Source organism: Amblyomma maculatum, chromosome 1 (assembly GCF_055883805.1).
Source record: "Amblyomma maculatum isolate TAMU_Amacu chromosome 1, ASM5588380v1, whole genome shotgun sequence".
Classification (NCBI taxonomy): Eukaryota; Metazoa; Arthropoda; class Arachnida; order Ixodida; family Ixodidae; genus Amblyomma; species Amblyomma maculatum.
In genome coordinates, this window is record NC_139344.1 from 127,009,147 (window position 1) to 127,025,299 (window position 16,153).

The 16,153-nt window shown below is 45.3% G+C and overlaps 1 protein-coding gene across 1 annotated transcript in view; it reads right to left on the reverse strand.

Moving 5' to 3' along the window:
* tkv (serine/threonine receptor kinase thickveins) overlaps nt 1–16,153 on the reverse strand; it is a 111,511-nt gene that overhangs the window by 64,989 nt on the left and 30,369 nt on the right. The window contains exons 7-8 of the mRNA XM_084588957.1: nt 13,005–13,196; nt 4,010–4,115 (exon numbers count right to left, since the gene is read on the reverse strand). Coding sequence (XP_084445083.1) covers nt 4,010–4,115; nt 13,005–13,196 — 298 coding nt within the window. The remainder of the gene's footprint in view (nt 1–4,009; nt 4,116–13,004; nt 13,197–16,153) is intronic.

A 16,153-nucleotide genomic window follows, 5' to 3' on the forward strand; every position in this document is an offset into this window, starting at 1 on the left:
AGTCAACGCTTTGTGCACATAGCACAATGAAACAGAACCACACAATCACTAAATCGCTCTTGCCGGTATGACCCATCAGCCCCCACGCGATCGGCGCTCACGTGACTGCTCCGAAGGCGAAAAACGGCTGCGTCCGCGGGAATTTTGTATTCGCTCTTCGAATGTGATCGCGTTCGGCACTTACCGTAAAATTCCGAACAAGCGCCCCCCCTAATTTCACTGTCAATTTCAAATTTCCGCGCCGTTCCGGGAAAGCGCCCCCTCCCACCCACCGCCCTTGTCACGCATCGCGCCCAAGCAACACTGGTCTACCACATCCCATCCAACAATCCAATCCAATCCTGCTTTTCAATCCACCCGCATGCATGCCCGCATATGCTCGTTCGCACGCGCCATTTGTCGACTTGTGTTTGCTTAGAGAAGTTCGCGATGCCGATGCATTCGTACACAGTGGCGAAGAAAGTTGAGGTTGTGCAATGGCATCGGGAAAACGGAAGAAACGTGCACCAAACGTCTTGGCATTTCAAGCTCGACCGCAAACGGGTACGAGAATGGGACAAAGATTTCGAGAAGTTGCTTCAACAAAACTATGGGAGAGCAAAACTCCGAAGAAAGTTGAGTAACGGCACGTCAGTTTTCAGCGAGTACGTGGACGATGCGCTCTTCGAGTTCTTCGAGGGGGAAAGAGCAGCAGGACGTGCTGTTATAACCGGCTTCTTTCTTAAGAGGCTGTCAGAATAGCCAAAAACATGCAGTTGGAAAACTTCGTTGCTTCCAGCCATTACGTAAGTCGATGGAAGCAGCGGTTCGGCGTATCAATGCGCCGTTCTACGAACGAAAGTCAGAAGACGCCCAAAGAGTTTGCGGAGGCAGCTAGTGCCTTTCGATCTGCCGCAAACTCCCTGCGACGACGCAACGACTACACATTGTACAACATAGCCAATATGAACCAGACGATGGTCCGAATAGATAACCCAGCGAACAGGACGAACGTGGTCGGCGAAAGCACCATACGGATAGCAAACACTGGATGTGCCCGATACGGCTTCACGGTTTGCCTAGCCGCATGCGCCACCGGCCACAAGCTCCCAGCCTTCGTTATTTTCAAGGAGCCAACCGGGAAAATTCCAGCCAGGGCCTTCGCGAGCCTTCGCATACCAGGTGAGAATGATTTTTTTTCTTCAGTGGGGCGAGGAATCACGATGTCGTAAAGTTCGTTCTATCAAAGCGCTGACTTTTTTTTTTTCTTTTCTTCTTTCACTCGCAGGAAATGTTCGTCTCACCGCCACAAAAAATGGCTGGATGACATCTGAAAAGCTGCAGGAGTGGCTATCAAGAATCTGGGGCCCAAACGTCGATGACGTGCGGCGTTTGCTGGTACTAGACCAGGCGCCCATCCACAAAACGCAAGCTGCGAAGAATGCTTTTGAGGAGCGCGATACCGACGTGCTCTATGTGCCTGCGGGGTGCATGAGCATCCTGCAGCCAGCTGACGTGTATTGGAACAAGCTGTTCAAATCCACCCTACGGCGTTTGTGGGAAGAATATATGCGCGAAGAAGAGAGGACGCCCAAAGGAAACCTGAAGAAGCTGTCGCGCCAGCATGTGCTTGATTTTGTTGCCCAGGCATGGGCTGCTGTATCCGAGGAGACTGTGGCACGCTCCTTCAAAGGATGCGGCATCACTAATGCACTCGATGGCTCGGAGGACGGCGACCTGCATGGCGGACTGGCAGATGTTGGAGTCGTGGTGCCAGAAGACCGGGGTGGGCTTCAAGCCGAGTGCTGTGAACTTCTCTTTGCGACTGACTCGGAGGAGTCTTTTGATGGTTTTCAGAGTGATTGATATAGTTATCATAAATCTTTCACTCAGTATCAATGTAGTTCACATTCCTAAAGGTAAATAAAATTTTCAATCCATGTGCACTGCGCTTTCTTTTTCTGGCGGGGAAATGTCGCCGCCATCTTGAATTTCGGCGCCGTTCCGGGATAGCGCCCCCCCCCCCCCCCCCCCCTACTTTGCCAGTGATTCGACTTGCTAGAGGGGGGGGGGGGGGGGCGCTTGCTCGGAATTTTACGCGTAGTAATAAGAACAAAGTGTTCGCTCGGAGCCCTTATCACCTTTCCGTAGTGACTTTCGTCTTCGGTCCTTCCTGTTAAAATTTCGAGATATCCGCATTACGCCCGAAAAATGTTTCGAGATAAATGAGAGCTAATGCATAGCACCTATGGGAGGTGAAAGCGCGGCGTGGAAAATTTTCAACTTGACTGATTTTTCGAGATATGCGAGTTCGTGTTAACGGGGATTTACTGTATTTTCAAAGCAGAAATTTAGCATTTCCCGTATGTATTCTTTTAGTTCGCTTCAGAACATGGGGCTTAACGCTGTACCACTACTGAACTTCTCCACGAAATTACTCAAGTACAATGGTCAACAAATGAAGGGCTACAGCAAAACCTTGCCGAAGCAATTATGGTTGTTACGAATTCCGGGATGATGCAAATATGTAAAGTCCCTAGCAAGAGAGCATCGTGTACAGTGTGCAGTATTCCGAATGTTTTGAACACTGTCCCACAACACTGCAGATGATACAAACGTGCTTGCGGCAACCACCACCTCGACCACTAAGCACTGCCGGCATATCGCCGACACTGTGATTGCCAGTCACACGGTGGTACACACGGTGTTCTTATTTTTTAACTGTTTACAAGCCATTATTTCAAGTCCTGTGAGAGATACTGCAGTACAATTTGTGCAGGTGGATTGTACAGCAAGGCGGACGTTATGTATGTGATACAGCTCAGTGATTAAAAGCAATTAATTAAAACTAACTTATGAACTTTTTTACTTTTGATTTTAGGGGTCAACATTATATTAAGAAAATGAAGGCCATCAACCCAAAAACCTGAAACCAGTTTTTAAATTTCCTTTATCGGCAATGCCATTAGAAATATTTCATGTCAAAGTATGCATTTTTAAACATGAAGCACTTTTAAAAATGTGCAGCTTTGCGAGCTAAAGATGAGTAAAAATACGCATTTGCAAACATGACGGTGTTTTAAAAATGTGCATTGCGGGAAGCCAGTTTTATGATCTTAAACTGCGGATTTTTGACAAATATTTCAAAATGAGTTGCTGATAACGAAAATTTAAGAACTAGACTCAACTTTCCTGTTCACGGCCTTCATTTTCTTAATCAATGCTGGCCCCTAAAATAAAAAATAAAAAATATTTTAAAATAACTACTGAACAACTGAGCTCCGTCACGTACATAATGCCTGCCTTGCTGTACAATCCACCTGCACAGGCCACACTGAGGCATCTCGCAAAGAGTTTAAATAAGTACCTGTAAATAGTTAAAAAAAAAAACGTATAAATGTTGTTCCAGCCTACATTTATCTGCAGCACTCCACTCATAACCTGACTACTTTGGAAACTAAACTGCACATAATGCACTTCCTATGCCTCTGCACATTAATTTTGTTTTGTTTTGGATAGTCGAAAATTTCAGATGGGACGAGAATTTCTTCGCAATCCCATGAGATTAATATTGTCGAAGATCTAATGCCTAACGCAAGTGCGTAGCTTTCAGCAAGCAGCAACTGAGGAGTGAATGCTTTCTCCGTTTTGTCTTGTATTACTGTATTGTATTGTATCATGTTATCATGCGGTTTTACAGCGTTAGCATTGTCAGCAAGTGCCCAAGTATGCTCAGCCGATCCCGCTCCAAGCGTGCAAAGTTATGCAAAGCGTGCAATGCATAACTTGTAAAAATACTTGTAAAAATGTTGTAGACTGAGGTCATTTGCTGCCACATGAAAAGTCAAGACCAGTAGATGCTGAAGGCATGTTAAAATGCAGCATGATAAAATATGGGTACAATGTGCATTCAAGTGTGCGTGTATGCACTCTCATAAGTCTATAGAAAATAAGACTATCATGCGCTCCTAGTACATGCATTACAACAAATGATAAGAGCCAAAAGAAATATTTTTTTTTTCTCACAGACCTGCTGAAGCGCACAGCCAAGCCAAAGTCTGCAATGGCACAAGTGCCATCCTTTTTGACCAGGATGTTCTTGCTTTTGATGTCCCGGTGAGCAATTGCAGGCTTCCCTGCAAAGGATGGAGCAAAGCGCTATTTCACTTCTTACAGAACAGAAGTTACACATACAAAAATGCCTCCTTAACAAACAAACCAATCGTGTTCTCTGCTCCTGTAAAAAACTGCCAAAGTGGTAATTTTTTTTTTTTTTTCTAAGATTACTAACTGAATTTTTGTAACGTTGTGCCTTCATCCCACACCTCTCTTCTGTACTACAGTGCAGTCCACTTATAACGATAGTGAGAAAACCTGAAAATCCAATCGTTATAACAGATTATTGTTATGCCTGGACCGGCAAAAAAAAAAAAAGAAAGAAAAAAAAAAGTACACCCACGGATTTTACCATGCATGTAGGCTTGCCTACTTATGATGAGTAAATCGGGTTGAACAACGCTAATCATCGTAAAGAGCACTAAACACTTTATTACAGTATACATCAATAGCCATGAAATAATTTAAGCATACTTAAAGAAGTTGGAAATTCGCGCTCGCTTGAGCAGCAGCTGAATCCTGACAATCGCTGTGAGCATCGCTTCCAGTAGCGTGTATGCTGGCAGCAGTCCTTTTTGCGTTCACGAAACCAATTAGCGACTGGATGAACTGAAGGATATCTCCAGCCTTGATGATCGTTAAAATCGTAGAGTGCGGATGTCCGTATTTTTTCACGAGGCTTCCAACCTTGAAACCCTGCCAAGAATCCCGATGAATCTGCCGTTTCACCTCATGAGCTATCGCGCCGACCGTCAATGTGGTCGCCGCCAGCTTCCCCAAACGCTGAATCGGCGATGGCGATGACGATCCGACCGCAGCAGCGCCCTTTGCGCAGCTGCGATTGCGATAATGATAGTGCTCATTTCCTTCCGTTTTCGCCGCATATGTCGAGTTTTCACGTCATTGCCTTCTTAATATTTTATCTTTTACTGAATATTCAATCAAATTTTCGTGGTAAACACCTACCGGGCGGCGATAAATTTTTCGTTGTATCCATGTACCGCCGATAATCGATTGTTATATCTGGTTTATTTTTACATAGGGGCAATGGAAAAAATGATGTCAAGAATTTGATCGTTATAAGCGATATATTGCTATAGTTAAATCTCATTACAAGAGACACTCGGTTATAAGAGATATTTGAAAATAATTTGGTTGGTTTTCCTATGTCTGCCATGTTAACAACATTGCATACAAGAGGCATGGTTACAAGAGACACTCGGTTACTAAGGACAACTTTTTCAGGTCCCTGGAGTAAATTCTTCACTATTTACAAGAGACACAACCCAGGTGTGCTCATGCAATGCACCTGGAACGTACCAACTCGTACATGATACACTTCAGATTCCCTTAGCTAAATTCTGTTTCATATCAGTGTCCTTTTTATTGTGTATGTCAGGAACTGAGGAGTGCTTCCCCATGATTGGAAAGTCAAAATGGCATCGCATTACTGTTACCTACAAAGCAAATCAAAATGCATGAATGACATCAGCATTTTTAACTCCTCACTGTTAAAATTTGATCACAGGATGAAAGCTTAGAATCCTGATGTCTTTCTTTTTGTGAATCACCTGAGGGTGACGAGCCTGTAAGCATCTGAGGGTGACGAGCATGTAAGAGTGCCTCAAAGGTATTAGAGCAACAGGAAGGCTTGCTAAGTAAGGCTTGCTTGCTAAGGCTTGCCTTCAGAATTTGGGAAGGAATACATTCTGCACTCACAAAAATACATACTAGTAAGAATAACTTCTTTAAGCTTTCCTGAACAATTTCCTGTTAATGCATGCGAATGCATTTATATACTGATGTGCAGTAAACTGATCAACACAGTGATTTTAGAATTTTTGGTTACAAGAGACCTTGCTTACAAGAGACATGTTTTTCGAGTCCCTTGAGTGTCTCTTGTAACGAGGTTTTACTGGTATCGTTATAAGTAGACTGCACTGTAGTTGTGCTTCCCCCTTGTGACAATATACTGGCAAGAACAATGTGTCGGATATAACAATGTACACCTGTGAAACCACCAGTTCTTACCATGCGTATACGATAAAATTGACTACTTATGACAATGCTGTCATAGCACATTACTGGTTTTAACAACCAGATTGTTAAAGCCTTGCTGAATCAGATTGTCACTGGGAGCCAGCCATACACACAAAAAAACAAACAAACATCAAAAATGCTGCAACCCCAACCAGCTAGACCTTGCTTACAATGCAAAAGCGCACATGTCTGATGAATAAAGCTGATGCAGTGAAGGCGGAACGGGGACATGGAGGCAAAGAAGGCATTGTGGGCTTGCCGGAGATTCTCGCATGCCGCACTGCTGCAGGAATGACGAGTCTCTCCATCGGCAGAACACTCCAATATTAACATTACTAAGGATGTACCACTTGTAGCAAACTGCACTGGTGCAGGTCTATTTTTTTTTTTTTTTATACTGTGTTCTGCACTACAGCAGGCAGAAAATACACTGACAAAGAAGTAGTGACAAATAAGATCACACCGACAATCGACCATTGCAGTTGTCACCAAAGTGGACAACGACGAACAGGAAACTGCGCCAGCTGTGTAGTGTAAAGAGGCCTTTTGAATGATCAAGATCCTTTGGCACTTCATTTTTGCTAAAGGTCTTACACTCGGCTATGTGCAGCAAGTTTGATGCCTTGCAGAGAGATGTGAACAAAATTACTGTAAAGTAGTCAAAGCTGACCCATTATGAATTTTTTCCTGCAGAAAAATGAACTATCGTTAACCCTTTCGCTGTTGGGCGTTTCTGGCCGTGACACACCCCCACTGTCGGCTTGGTTTTAGGGAATGAGCATAGCGATTTATTTTTTATTTTGATTGCTATACAAATATCATAGTCATCGGAATATGTGCATTTAAGTGTTCTGCAGGTATTGTTAATTATCATCATCATCATCAGCCTGATTATAAATTAGACAAATGAGGATAGCATACAAAAAACTTCTCGATACTTCTCGATAGAGTCGGATTTCGAGTTCGGCTCATATTTAGTCCGCAGTCGAAGGTCTCGCGCAGACAGACACCCGAAAGTAACCGCGCGCACGGAGGGCGCACATCCGTTAGCCCGCACCACGGAGAAAAATTGCACGTTGTGAAATCGAGATGATGGAGAGAGGTGGAAAGAGGCTAAAACAACTTTTTTGCAAGGCCGCAGCAAGAGAGAGCGAAAGCAGCATTGAGTCAAGTGTCGACCTATTGGAGAGGCAACGGCACGAGCCCCTGAACGTGACGCGTCGTAGCAGACACGCCAATAGAATAAAAATAAAAACCTGCAAACCTGTGGCAGATGACAGAACAAACCTTAAACCCTTAAAACGCGCGCCGCATGATCGGTTAATGCGATAATAGCACGCACGAGTAGCAACCGCGTCCCCCAGCAAAGATGGTGGCGGGGGTGGACGCAGTCGCTCCATACTCTTTAGTATATATGCACCAACGCAATGCGGAGCGAAAATACGAACTTGTAGAAAGATATTACAGATGGCGCAGCCTGTCCAAGTGTGCCAGCTTCGTGCTCAGGTGTGAAGTTTTGAACGCACGATAGAGAATGTACTGGTATGTCGTTGACACTGTGGATGGAAAGCGCAAAAATGTACCGGTACGTTCATGCCAGCGAAAGGGTTAAATCCACTTCAACGCTAGTAGTCTTATTTCTTCCCTTTTCTTCTTCTTATTTTTTTTTTAATAACCCGATTATAGCAATATTTAATTTGCACTTCAGTATTGTTATAAGCCTAGAGGCAATGGACGATATCTTCAGCGAAATCATTCCTGAACATTTGATTAAAAAAATGCCAAAGCATGAAAGCCTCCAACCCAACAGACGGATACTGGCAGAGCTATCAAAGCTAATCAGTAGGCGAAAAGTGTCCAACATAAGGAAGTGTAAGATGAATATTGAGCATGCTCTAAAAAACAGTCGTAGCCTGAAAGCGGTAAAGAGGAAATTAGGCATAGGCAAAAATCAGATATATATGGAAAAGATAGTCAAAGTAGCCGAGGAGTTCTATACAGATCTCTACAGAAGCCAAAATAGTCAGGACCGTAATGAGATTGGCGGTAGGGAAAAACAGTCAAACGTTCCACCAGTGACGAAGAACGAGATTAAGAAAGCTTTAGAAACTATGAAAAGGGGGAAAGCAGCTGGGGAGGATCAGGCAACTGCAGATTAGGGAAGGGGCAGATTGTGCTGGAAAAACTGGCCACCCTGTATTCGCAATTCCTGATGACATCGACGGTACCGGAATCATGGAAGAGCCAGCATAGTAACAGACTTTCTGCACTATCTAGTTTGTACTTCAGAGTCTATATTTTTGTTTTCGGCGTTTGTATTTTTTTCCACATGGTGACTATTTTTCAAACGCCTTTGAAGTTCAGGTTGTGGCGTGAAATGCTCCCAACGTGGCATCGACAATGGGAGCAGTGCTCGCTCGCAAAAAAACTGTTTAAGATAAATTTGCTGTCGCTGGAGCAGAGTTGTTAGATGCTATCGACAGCAGCAGCTCAGAAGACGATGTTGCACTCTCAGATTTTGATTACAATATTGAAACTCTGCAACAACAGCGCGGAACGTTGGTGGCTGCGCGCGCTTACATTTGTTTCTGCCTCTCATCTGTTTGTTCTTCCTTAGAGCTCGTTCATTCAATGGAAATATTCTATTGTTAATATTTTTCTCATTTGTAAAGCATCAGCAACAATGGGAAGACATCCGTCCTTCCGTGATCGCAAAAAAAAAAATTTCTTTTGGCCGAATATAACTCCGGGAGTCGACCTTAGATTGATACACCCTACCAGGCATTCCGGTTACTCTGGAGCGTCAGTATAAGGTCTGCTAAAGCAGCGGACTTCTTCAAACTATTTTAATCGCGGTAGTTCTAATTGTCATATGCCTGAAAAAGTACGCATTCACAGTCAGCGACCAAAATTTCAGATTCCTTATTTTTCGGATATTCTCGATTTGTTAACCTTTCTCGCGGCACCACAATATGCTCCACAGAGCTAAGGTATATGAGCACCTGAGATTTCGTATACATTGCGACTGATTGCTCGATTTTTCGGACTTCATTCACATTTGCAGTGGCCCGACTGCCAATAGCTAACCTTCCATATAACATGTAGTATTGTGGACCATTATCAATCCAGGCTTCAGGGCAGTGGAAAATGTGATTATATAATGCAAATTTTAAACTAGAAGCACGAGGCCTTTCACGCAGTGCGATACAGTACAGTCAAACCCGGTTATAACGAACTGCGTAATTCAATGCGATTTGTTCGCTATATAAAGTATTTCGCTATAACCGAACCCGTTTATAACGAACTTCAGTACCAAATTCGTTATACATGATGTCCAGAACAGCGCAGCGAAAACGCACTAACTAAAGAAAAACCGTGCCGCTCACCACGAATCTACTAAAGAAATTTATTGCAGATAAATGCTCACTTATTTGCAGTAGGCAGTGATCTTCGCCTGAACACTGCGTTTAACTCCATCAGCGAGAATCGCACTTTCCACATGCGACATCATTTCCACAAACTCCAGTCCGCTTCCCTGTATTCCGGAGCAGTATCGGCGCAGCAGATAGGTAGCATCGAGGGTTGCGTGCAACGTCGGGCGAGGGCGATCGTCTTCCGGCGGCGGCTCCGCGGTCTCCTCGTTCGCACCAGATGCCAGCATGTCGGCAACAATTTCAGAGTCCGGCGGGCTCGCTGTCACGGCTACGTTGTCGTCAACAGCGAGAAAATCCTCCAGGGCAACTTCTTCAGGCACAGCGCCCGGAACATCAGCGGGTTCTTCCCACAGCGTGGCAACATCGCTGTCATCTTGCACAGTGCGCGCTTCACTAGCAGCTTCTGCATCCTCTCGACATAGTCCAGCATGATGGAAGCAGTTGCGGATTGTGGATTGCGTCATGTCTTGCCACGCACGGTTAATCATTTCTATTGCGGCCAGCAAATTAATCTTGAGCTCATCGTTAACCCGCAATTTCACCAACAGCCGCTCAACAACGCGTTTCCTGTAGCCCAGCTTGAAAGCGCGGATGATCCCCTGATCGAAGGGCTGCAAAACCGCTGTTGCGTTCGGTGGCAGGAAACAAAGCTCAATGTTCTTGAGCATGACGCCGCAATGGTGTGCAGAACAGTTATCGAGGAGGAGGCAAATCTTGCGCCCGCTCGTTGAGAGTTCCTCGTCCCAGCCACGCAGCCACGCTTCAAACAACGTTCTGGTCATCCAGGCCTTAGAATTTGAATTGTATGTGACTGGGAGTGAAGTGCATCCTCGCAGGCACATAGGTGACTTGAACTTGCCTATGACAAGCGGCCGCAGCATTGATGAACCGTCCATGTTTGTCGTGAGAAGAACGGTGACTCGGGCCTTATTCAATTTACCGCCATGGCACTTCTCATTTTTTACCGCCAAGGTTCTGCTCGGCAGCAGTTGCGAAAACAAGGCAGTCTCGTCGGTGTTAAAAATATTGCACGGTTCGTATCTCTCCGTGACAGCACGCCACACGTCTTGCACCCACTTCTCAGCACTCTCAGCGTCCACTGCTTGGCTTTCACCTGCAACCACCTTTCCGGTGATGAAGTAGCGGTCTTTAAATCGTTGGAGCCAACCACTGCCTGCCGTAAACCCCTCGACGTCCAGGACGAAGGCAAAATCGTTTGCCTTCTGTTGTAGCATGGGGTCAGAGACAGGCAGATTTCGCGCGCGAACGTCCAAGAACCATTGGTACAGCGCTTTCTCTACTTGGTCGTAAGCCGGCTTGCGGTGGCAAAAGCCGTCACCATTTGGTCGTTCCTGTGCATTGCCTCTGATGGCCGACTGGTTTTTCAAAATGGTGCTTAACGTGCTCTGCAGAATTTTGAAATGCGCAGCAACGTCAGACTTTTTTTCGCCACGGCCAACGCGGCGAATTATCTCCAGCTTGTCGGAAAGTGGTAGGGCACGCCGTTGCTTCGTCGTCATCTTGCAGGATGCAGCGCCGGAATGCAAGTCAGCAGCAACGTAGGCACGTCCGGAATCGTGAAGATAGCAGCAGCAAGACTTGCAAACGCGAACAAAGAAAGCTCCGAGGATGCGGGAAAGTGCGCCACTGACGCGTTCGTTGTTCGGAGGCTGCCTTCCCTTCGAAGATTCTCCCCTTCCCTTCGCCCAAACTTGAAACCAGTTCTGGCCGGTGTTTCTTCTTTCTCGAAGCGCAATAGGTCCGGAGCTACTCGCACGTCTTTGATCACATGGTAGGCAGCTGCCGAATAGAAGCGCTGCAAAGAGAGGCTGGCCGATGGCGCGGATTTTAAAAGCTACTCACTGTACTCCGGGCGACGGCCGCGCATGCGTACAGGAGGGTCCCTTGTGGAAGCTGCTGTAGAGAGCCCCTCCTGCGTTTTACGGAAGCGTGGCACAGGCCGAGGCCGCCTGGAGACAACGCAGAATTGGCGCAGAAGCACCCTAGAGGGCGCGTGACGACGTATGCGCTGTGCGAGACCTTGGGGAACAGAGCCGTCGCCAATCCCCCTCCCTTCTGACAACGGCATGCGCTAGAAGTATTGCGGCCCGGCAGCGGGGGCTGCCCGAAGAGTACTCGGAGCCGGCACAAAAGCCCGCCTGTTGGCGGGCGTTTGGCGACCGATCGCGCGCGCTGAGTTCGCTATGTCCGATGTGTAGTTCGTTATAAAAAATACATTTTATATGCATAATGCTAGCGGAAATTCGAGTGTTCGATATAAAACATAATTCACTCTATCCGAGTTCGTTATATTCAGGTTTGACTGTAATATGTACCCGCCACATTTCAATGATGCTTCACTGCACAGCAGATGAGGACTATGCACTCAAGCATCCTCAAGTTCAGTGAACTCGCAGTGGCAGGTTTGTTCCGCATATAGACTTCATCTAAGCCAGCATGTTCGTCCGCAAGGTGCTGACGGCAGTACAGCCATCCAATGCCGGTTGCCGCTCCTTGTCTGTGTAAACACTGCACAGCGAGATCGTCAAGCACCAGACTGGGCTACTGACCCCTTCCTCCACCATAGTGGCAATCAGAAGTTTATTATGTAAAGAGATTTTTTTCTGCAAAATTTGATTTTCCTGACTGCCCAGATTTTCAAACATTTTCGCAGTCCCTAGAGAGTCCGAAAAATTGGTCACCGATCATTATCCTTTAGCATGTACGCATTACAGAGGGGAGTGCTACATCATATACAGTGAGGATTGACAGAACACAAAATTAACAAAAGCACAGTAAAGGCAAAGCAAAACAAGGCACTGAAAAACACCAAATACAAGCACAAAATAAAGACAGTGATACAAGTAGAATACACTGAAAATGAATGGTGAGAAAGCAATATTATACAGCAACCTGGACAACAATCATAAGCAGAAACATACATATAGAACACCAGGAACTGAAGATATAAAAATGGCTAGAAGAAAAAACAAGAGGCGTCAAGGATTAGCTTAAAAATATTGAACAAGCGATAAGCGAATTAAGTCATGATCTGGTATTAATGCGACAGTGGGCGGAAGGCGCTTCAATTGGCAATGATGATAAATTTTGTGAAAAAGGCTCAGTAATATTTCCTTTCGGAGCTCAAGAGATGGCAGTGTTAGTTTCGTTTAAGCGGGGTTGTTTTTGGAAACACTGAAATGCACAAAATTACTCTAAATCATCTCCAGCGAGGATGTTAAGTTCATAAAAATGGGATCCCCAATCTGCAGAGGAATATTTTAGTTTGAAACTGCAGTTTGTCACAAGTAAATCATGCACCTTGGAAAGAATGGTTCTATAGAAATGAGGTGGCTCTCAACATTGGTGTGAAAACAAGACTGAAAGCTTCCAACTATCTCTGCTTACAAGAAGAACACTCATTAGTCTGCCTACCTTGCTTGCCAATGATTTCAATGTGCAGGTGGGAGAGGCCACATGCTGCCGAATGGGCCAGCCGGACAGCATCATCTGCATCCAACGCATGTGTGGACAGGTAGTCATGGAGAGAGCCATGCTCGTGGTAGTTTGTAATGAGCAGCATCTGGGTCCACGAGCCTGTTCCTCGGATGTCCGAAGCAACAAAGCCTGCACAAAGGTCTTCACATGTAACAGACAGCATGACAATGGGACTGAAGTTCAGCCCTGAAGTGCATGTGGCGAGACTCTTATGGGTAATGTTAGGTCTTTCAGAGATCCAACCACAATGAAGATTTATGACCAATACCATGTATTTACTAGAAACTTCTACCAGAGAACTTCTACCCTCTGTCACGGTCATTTCTGCCGTGGTGCACAGTTGTGAGGAATTCCGATAGCCGACGCTGTTTGTAATGCCACAAGCATTATTTCTGCACAAAGCCACTCGTCGTTTGTTAAATATGACATGTCATGCTTGTATCCAGTGTGTTCTGAAATCTTACAAATGACATCACTGCCTTGTGGTTGGTATTTAAGCCAACCAAGTTTACTTCACAAGTTTTGCTAGCAATGTTTGTGACATCACTGCTGCGCCATGAGCTCCAACAAAGCACAGCTTCTGGCTTTGAAGCTGAGTTTTAGTTAGCTGCTTTTTGGTGTTATCGTACTTATTTGCATAATGCTCGCACTTTTTATTGTGGGAAATTGATACGAAGTTAGGGGGTGCAATAATTATGCGGGGAAATTTTTCAAGCCATTGTTTTGGAGTGCTAAAAGCAAATTTAAATAGGTGTGAATCGTGATTCTTAAGGCCAGCTATAGTAAATATAAACCAAAACAATACTTTCAAGCAGAACTTGCCTTTGTTATAAACATATAGGGTCGCCCAAAGCACGAATTGCTAAAGCACCTTATTTGCCGCACACAGCCTCACCATCACTCCCTTCATTTCGTGGTACAATGTTCATGGCAGATCATGCAATTCTACTCTCGATCAGTCTTGATCCAAGTCCGTGTTGACACTGCAACCGCTGCCTCCAGTAACGCATGCAGAACTCAACGCCAAAGTGCCTGTTGGCAGCGCGATTACCGTGTTCTAGTGCGTACTCGGGAGCTTTCAGCTTAAAAGCAGCTGTGCAGCTTGCGGGGCAATGTGGCACCAAGAACACGGTAGACGGAACAAAACAAGTAACACGGATGGAACGAAGGAACAATGACGAGACATTGAGACACCTCCCAAATTGGCGGAACGTACACAGCGGCTCAACGAGCATAACCTATGATGATGATGAAATACCCAAGCACGCTATCGCCACCTGGTAGCGCGCGCAAGCAACTAGGCCAGTTAATTTCAGTAGCACTTCAAAGATGGCATTTGCTACTACTAGCAGACGACTCCCACAGTGGTAATTTTGGTGGTGCAATGATTATGAGAGGAAATTTTGACAGCCAATGTAGGGCGTGCGAGCATTATACGAGTAAATACGTATTGCGCAGGTAGCGCCATTATGAAGGAATGCATTACCTGTACCCAACCAATGATTACAATACTAGTATGAATGAAAACTGCCCATTTACCTTTATTTGAAAAAGCCTTCCCCTGGACAGATAATTATGACTGTGCAGAGCAGAAGAAACAGCAACATAGAGGCTACTGTGCTGATGGACTGCTCCTTTTGGATAATAGCACTACCAGTAAATTTTGCTTCTTTCTACTTAAACTGCTTCGCTTGGTATGTCGAGAGATGATTCACTGTAGTGAAGAATGGGAACTGAAATTGTAATTCTGCTATTAACTTAAAATGTAAGACAGAGCAGCCCTTTAACTGACAAAAGCATCTCTAATACACGGCACTTCTCTAAGGTCTCTATTGCAAAGGAGCTGAACTGACAAAAGCATCTCTAATACACGGCACTTCTCTAAGGTCTCTATTGCAAAGGAGCTGTATTGCATTAAAGAAGCAAAACTAAAAAGGAGAAGCAGCGCAGCTACACGGCAAGTGTAAAGAAGATAGATGACGCTCACGGAGAATACCTGAATTATCATCATCATCGCCATCTGTCGAGCGGCAATCACAACGGCTGTCAACCGCTGCGCTTGAAATGGCACTAGTAGCAGCTATCAAAATTTAAGTACACAATATCTTTCACCTTAAATTATAAGTGAACACGACTGGCCTTGTTTATGTTAGGAAAAGTAACCGACTCATTAATATAGAAAGATTCTGAAGATTTAATGAAGGTTTGAAGCAGATGTTTAGTAACAAGTTTTTCTTTCTTCCTTTCCATTCTGACAATGGTAGACACGCACTCGTCGTTCCGCCTGGTTCCGCGTATGAAGCATACTTTACTTGTGCGAATGTCGAATAAATTTTAATAGGGTGTGTTCGATCAACGTAATCGACTTGAGTGTTACAACCATGAGCGACGAGACCCAGGACGTGAAAGCAAAGTGCGAAATCACAAGGAGACATCGTATGTCGATATGCGGCGGCTGAAACGTTCTAACTCTTCTATCAACACTCGGAGGTTTTTAAAGTTCATTGAAATGCAAAATTAACGCCTAAAGGGCCATCCCATGAAGCGAACTTTCTCTGCAAGCTTCATGCTGTGCGGCGGAACGCCAACGCACCGTCGTCGTGCCGTACATGCAGCGAAAAACTGGCGGCATCGGCACCTGAGTGAGAAAACGCACAAGCTGATACGCTTCAACAACGCACTTTTCACACTAAATGACATTTCAAGAGCAACATATAAAATAGGCAGCATCCAAAATGGCGCCCGACAGCGCTTGCATACAGCCTTCGAGTACGCTCAACGCCGCAACAACAGCGAACTGCAGGCGCGTCGCTTTGCAGCAGAATTTGAGCGAGTTGTTGAGCGGAACGTCGAAAAATGTCCCGCTTCGACTCCATCATCGAAGTAGGCAAAATGCAACGCTTACAGTACCTTATGACGCGACCTTACCAAAGCAGTGCAGGCCGCTGGCACAGCGGACAACAGTGCTCTGGCCGTGCGCTGCTCCCTAGTCGTCGCTAGGCCTGTTTTGTTTCGCATCGATGGCACATGAAACAGCACTATTCCTTCGTGCTATAGTAAATGGTCTACTCATAGAACTGCCAACT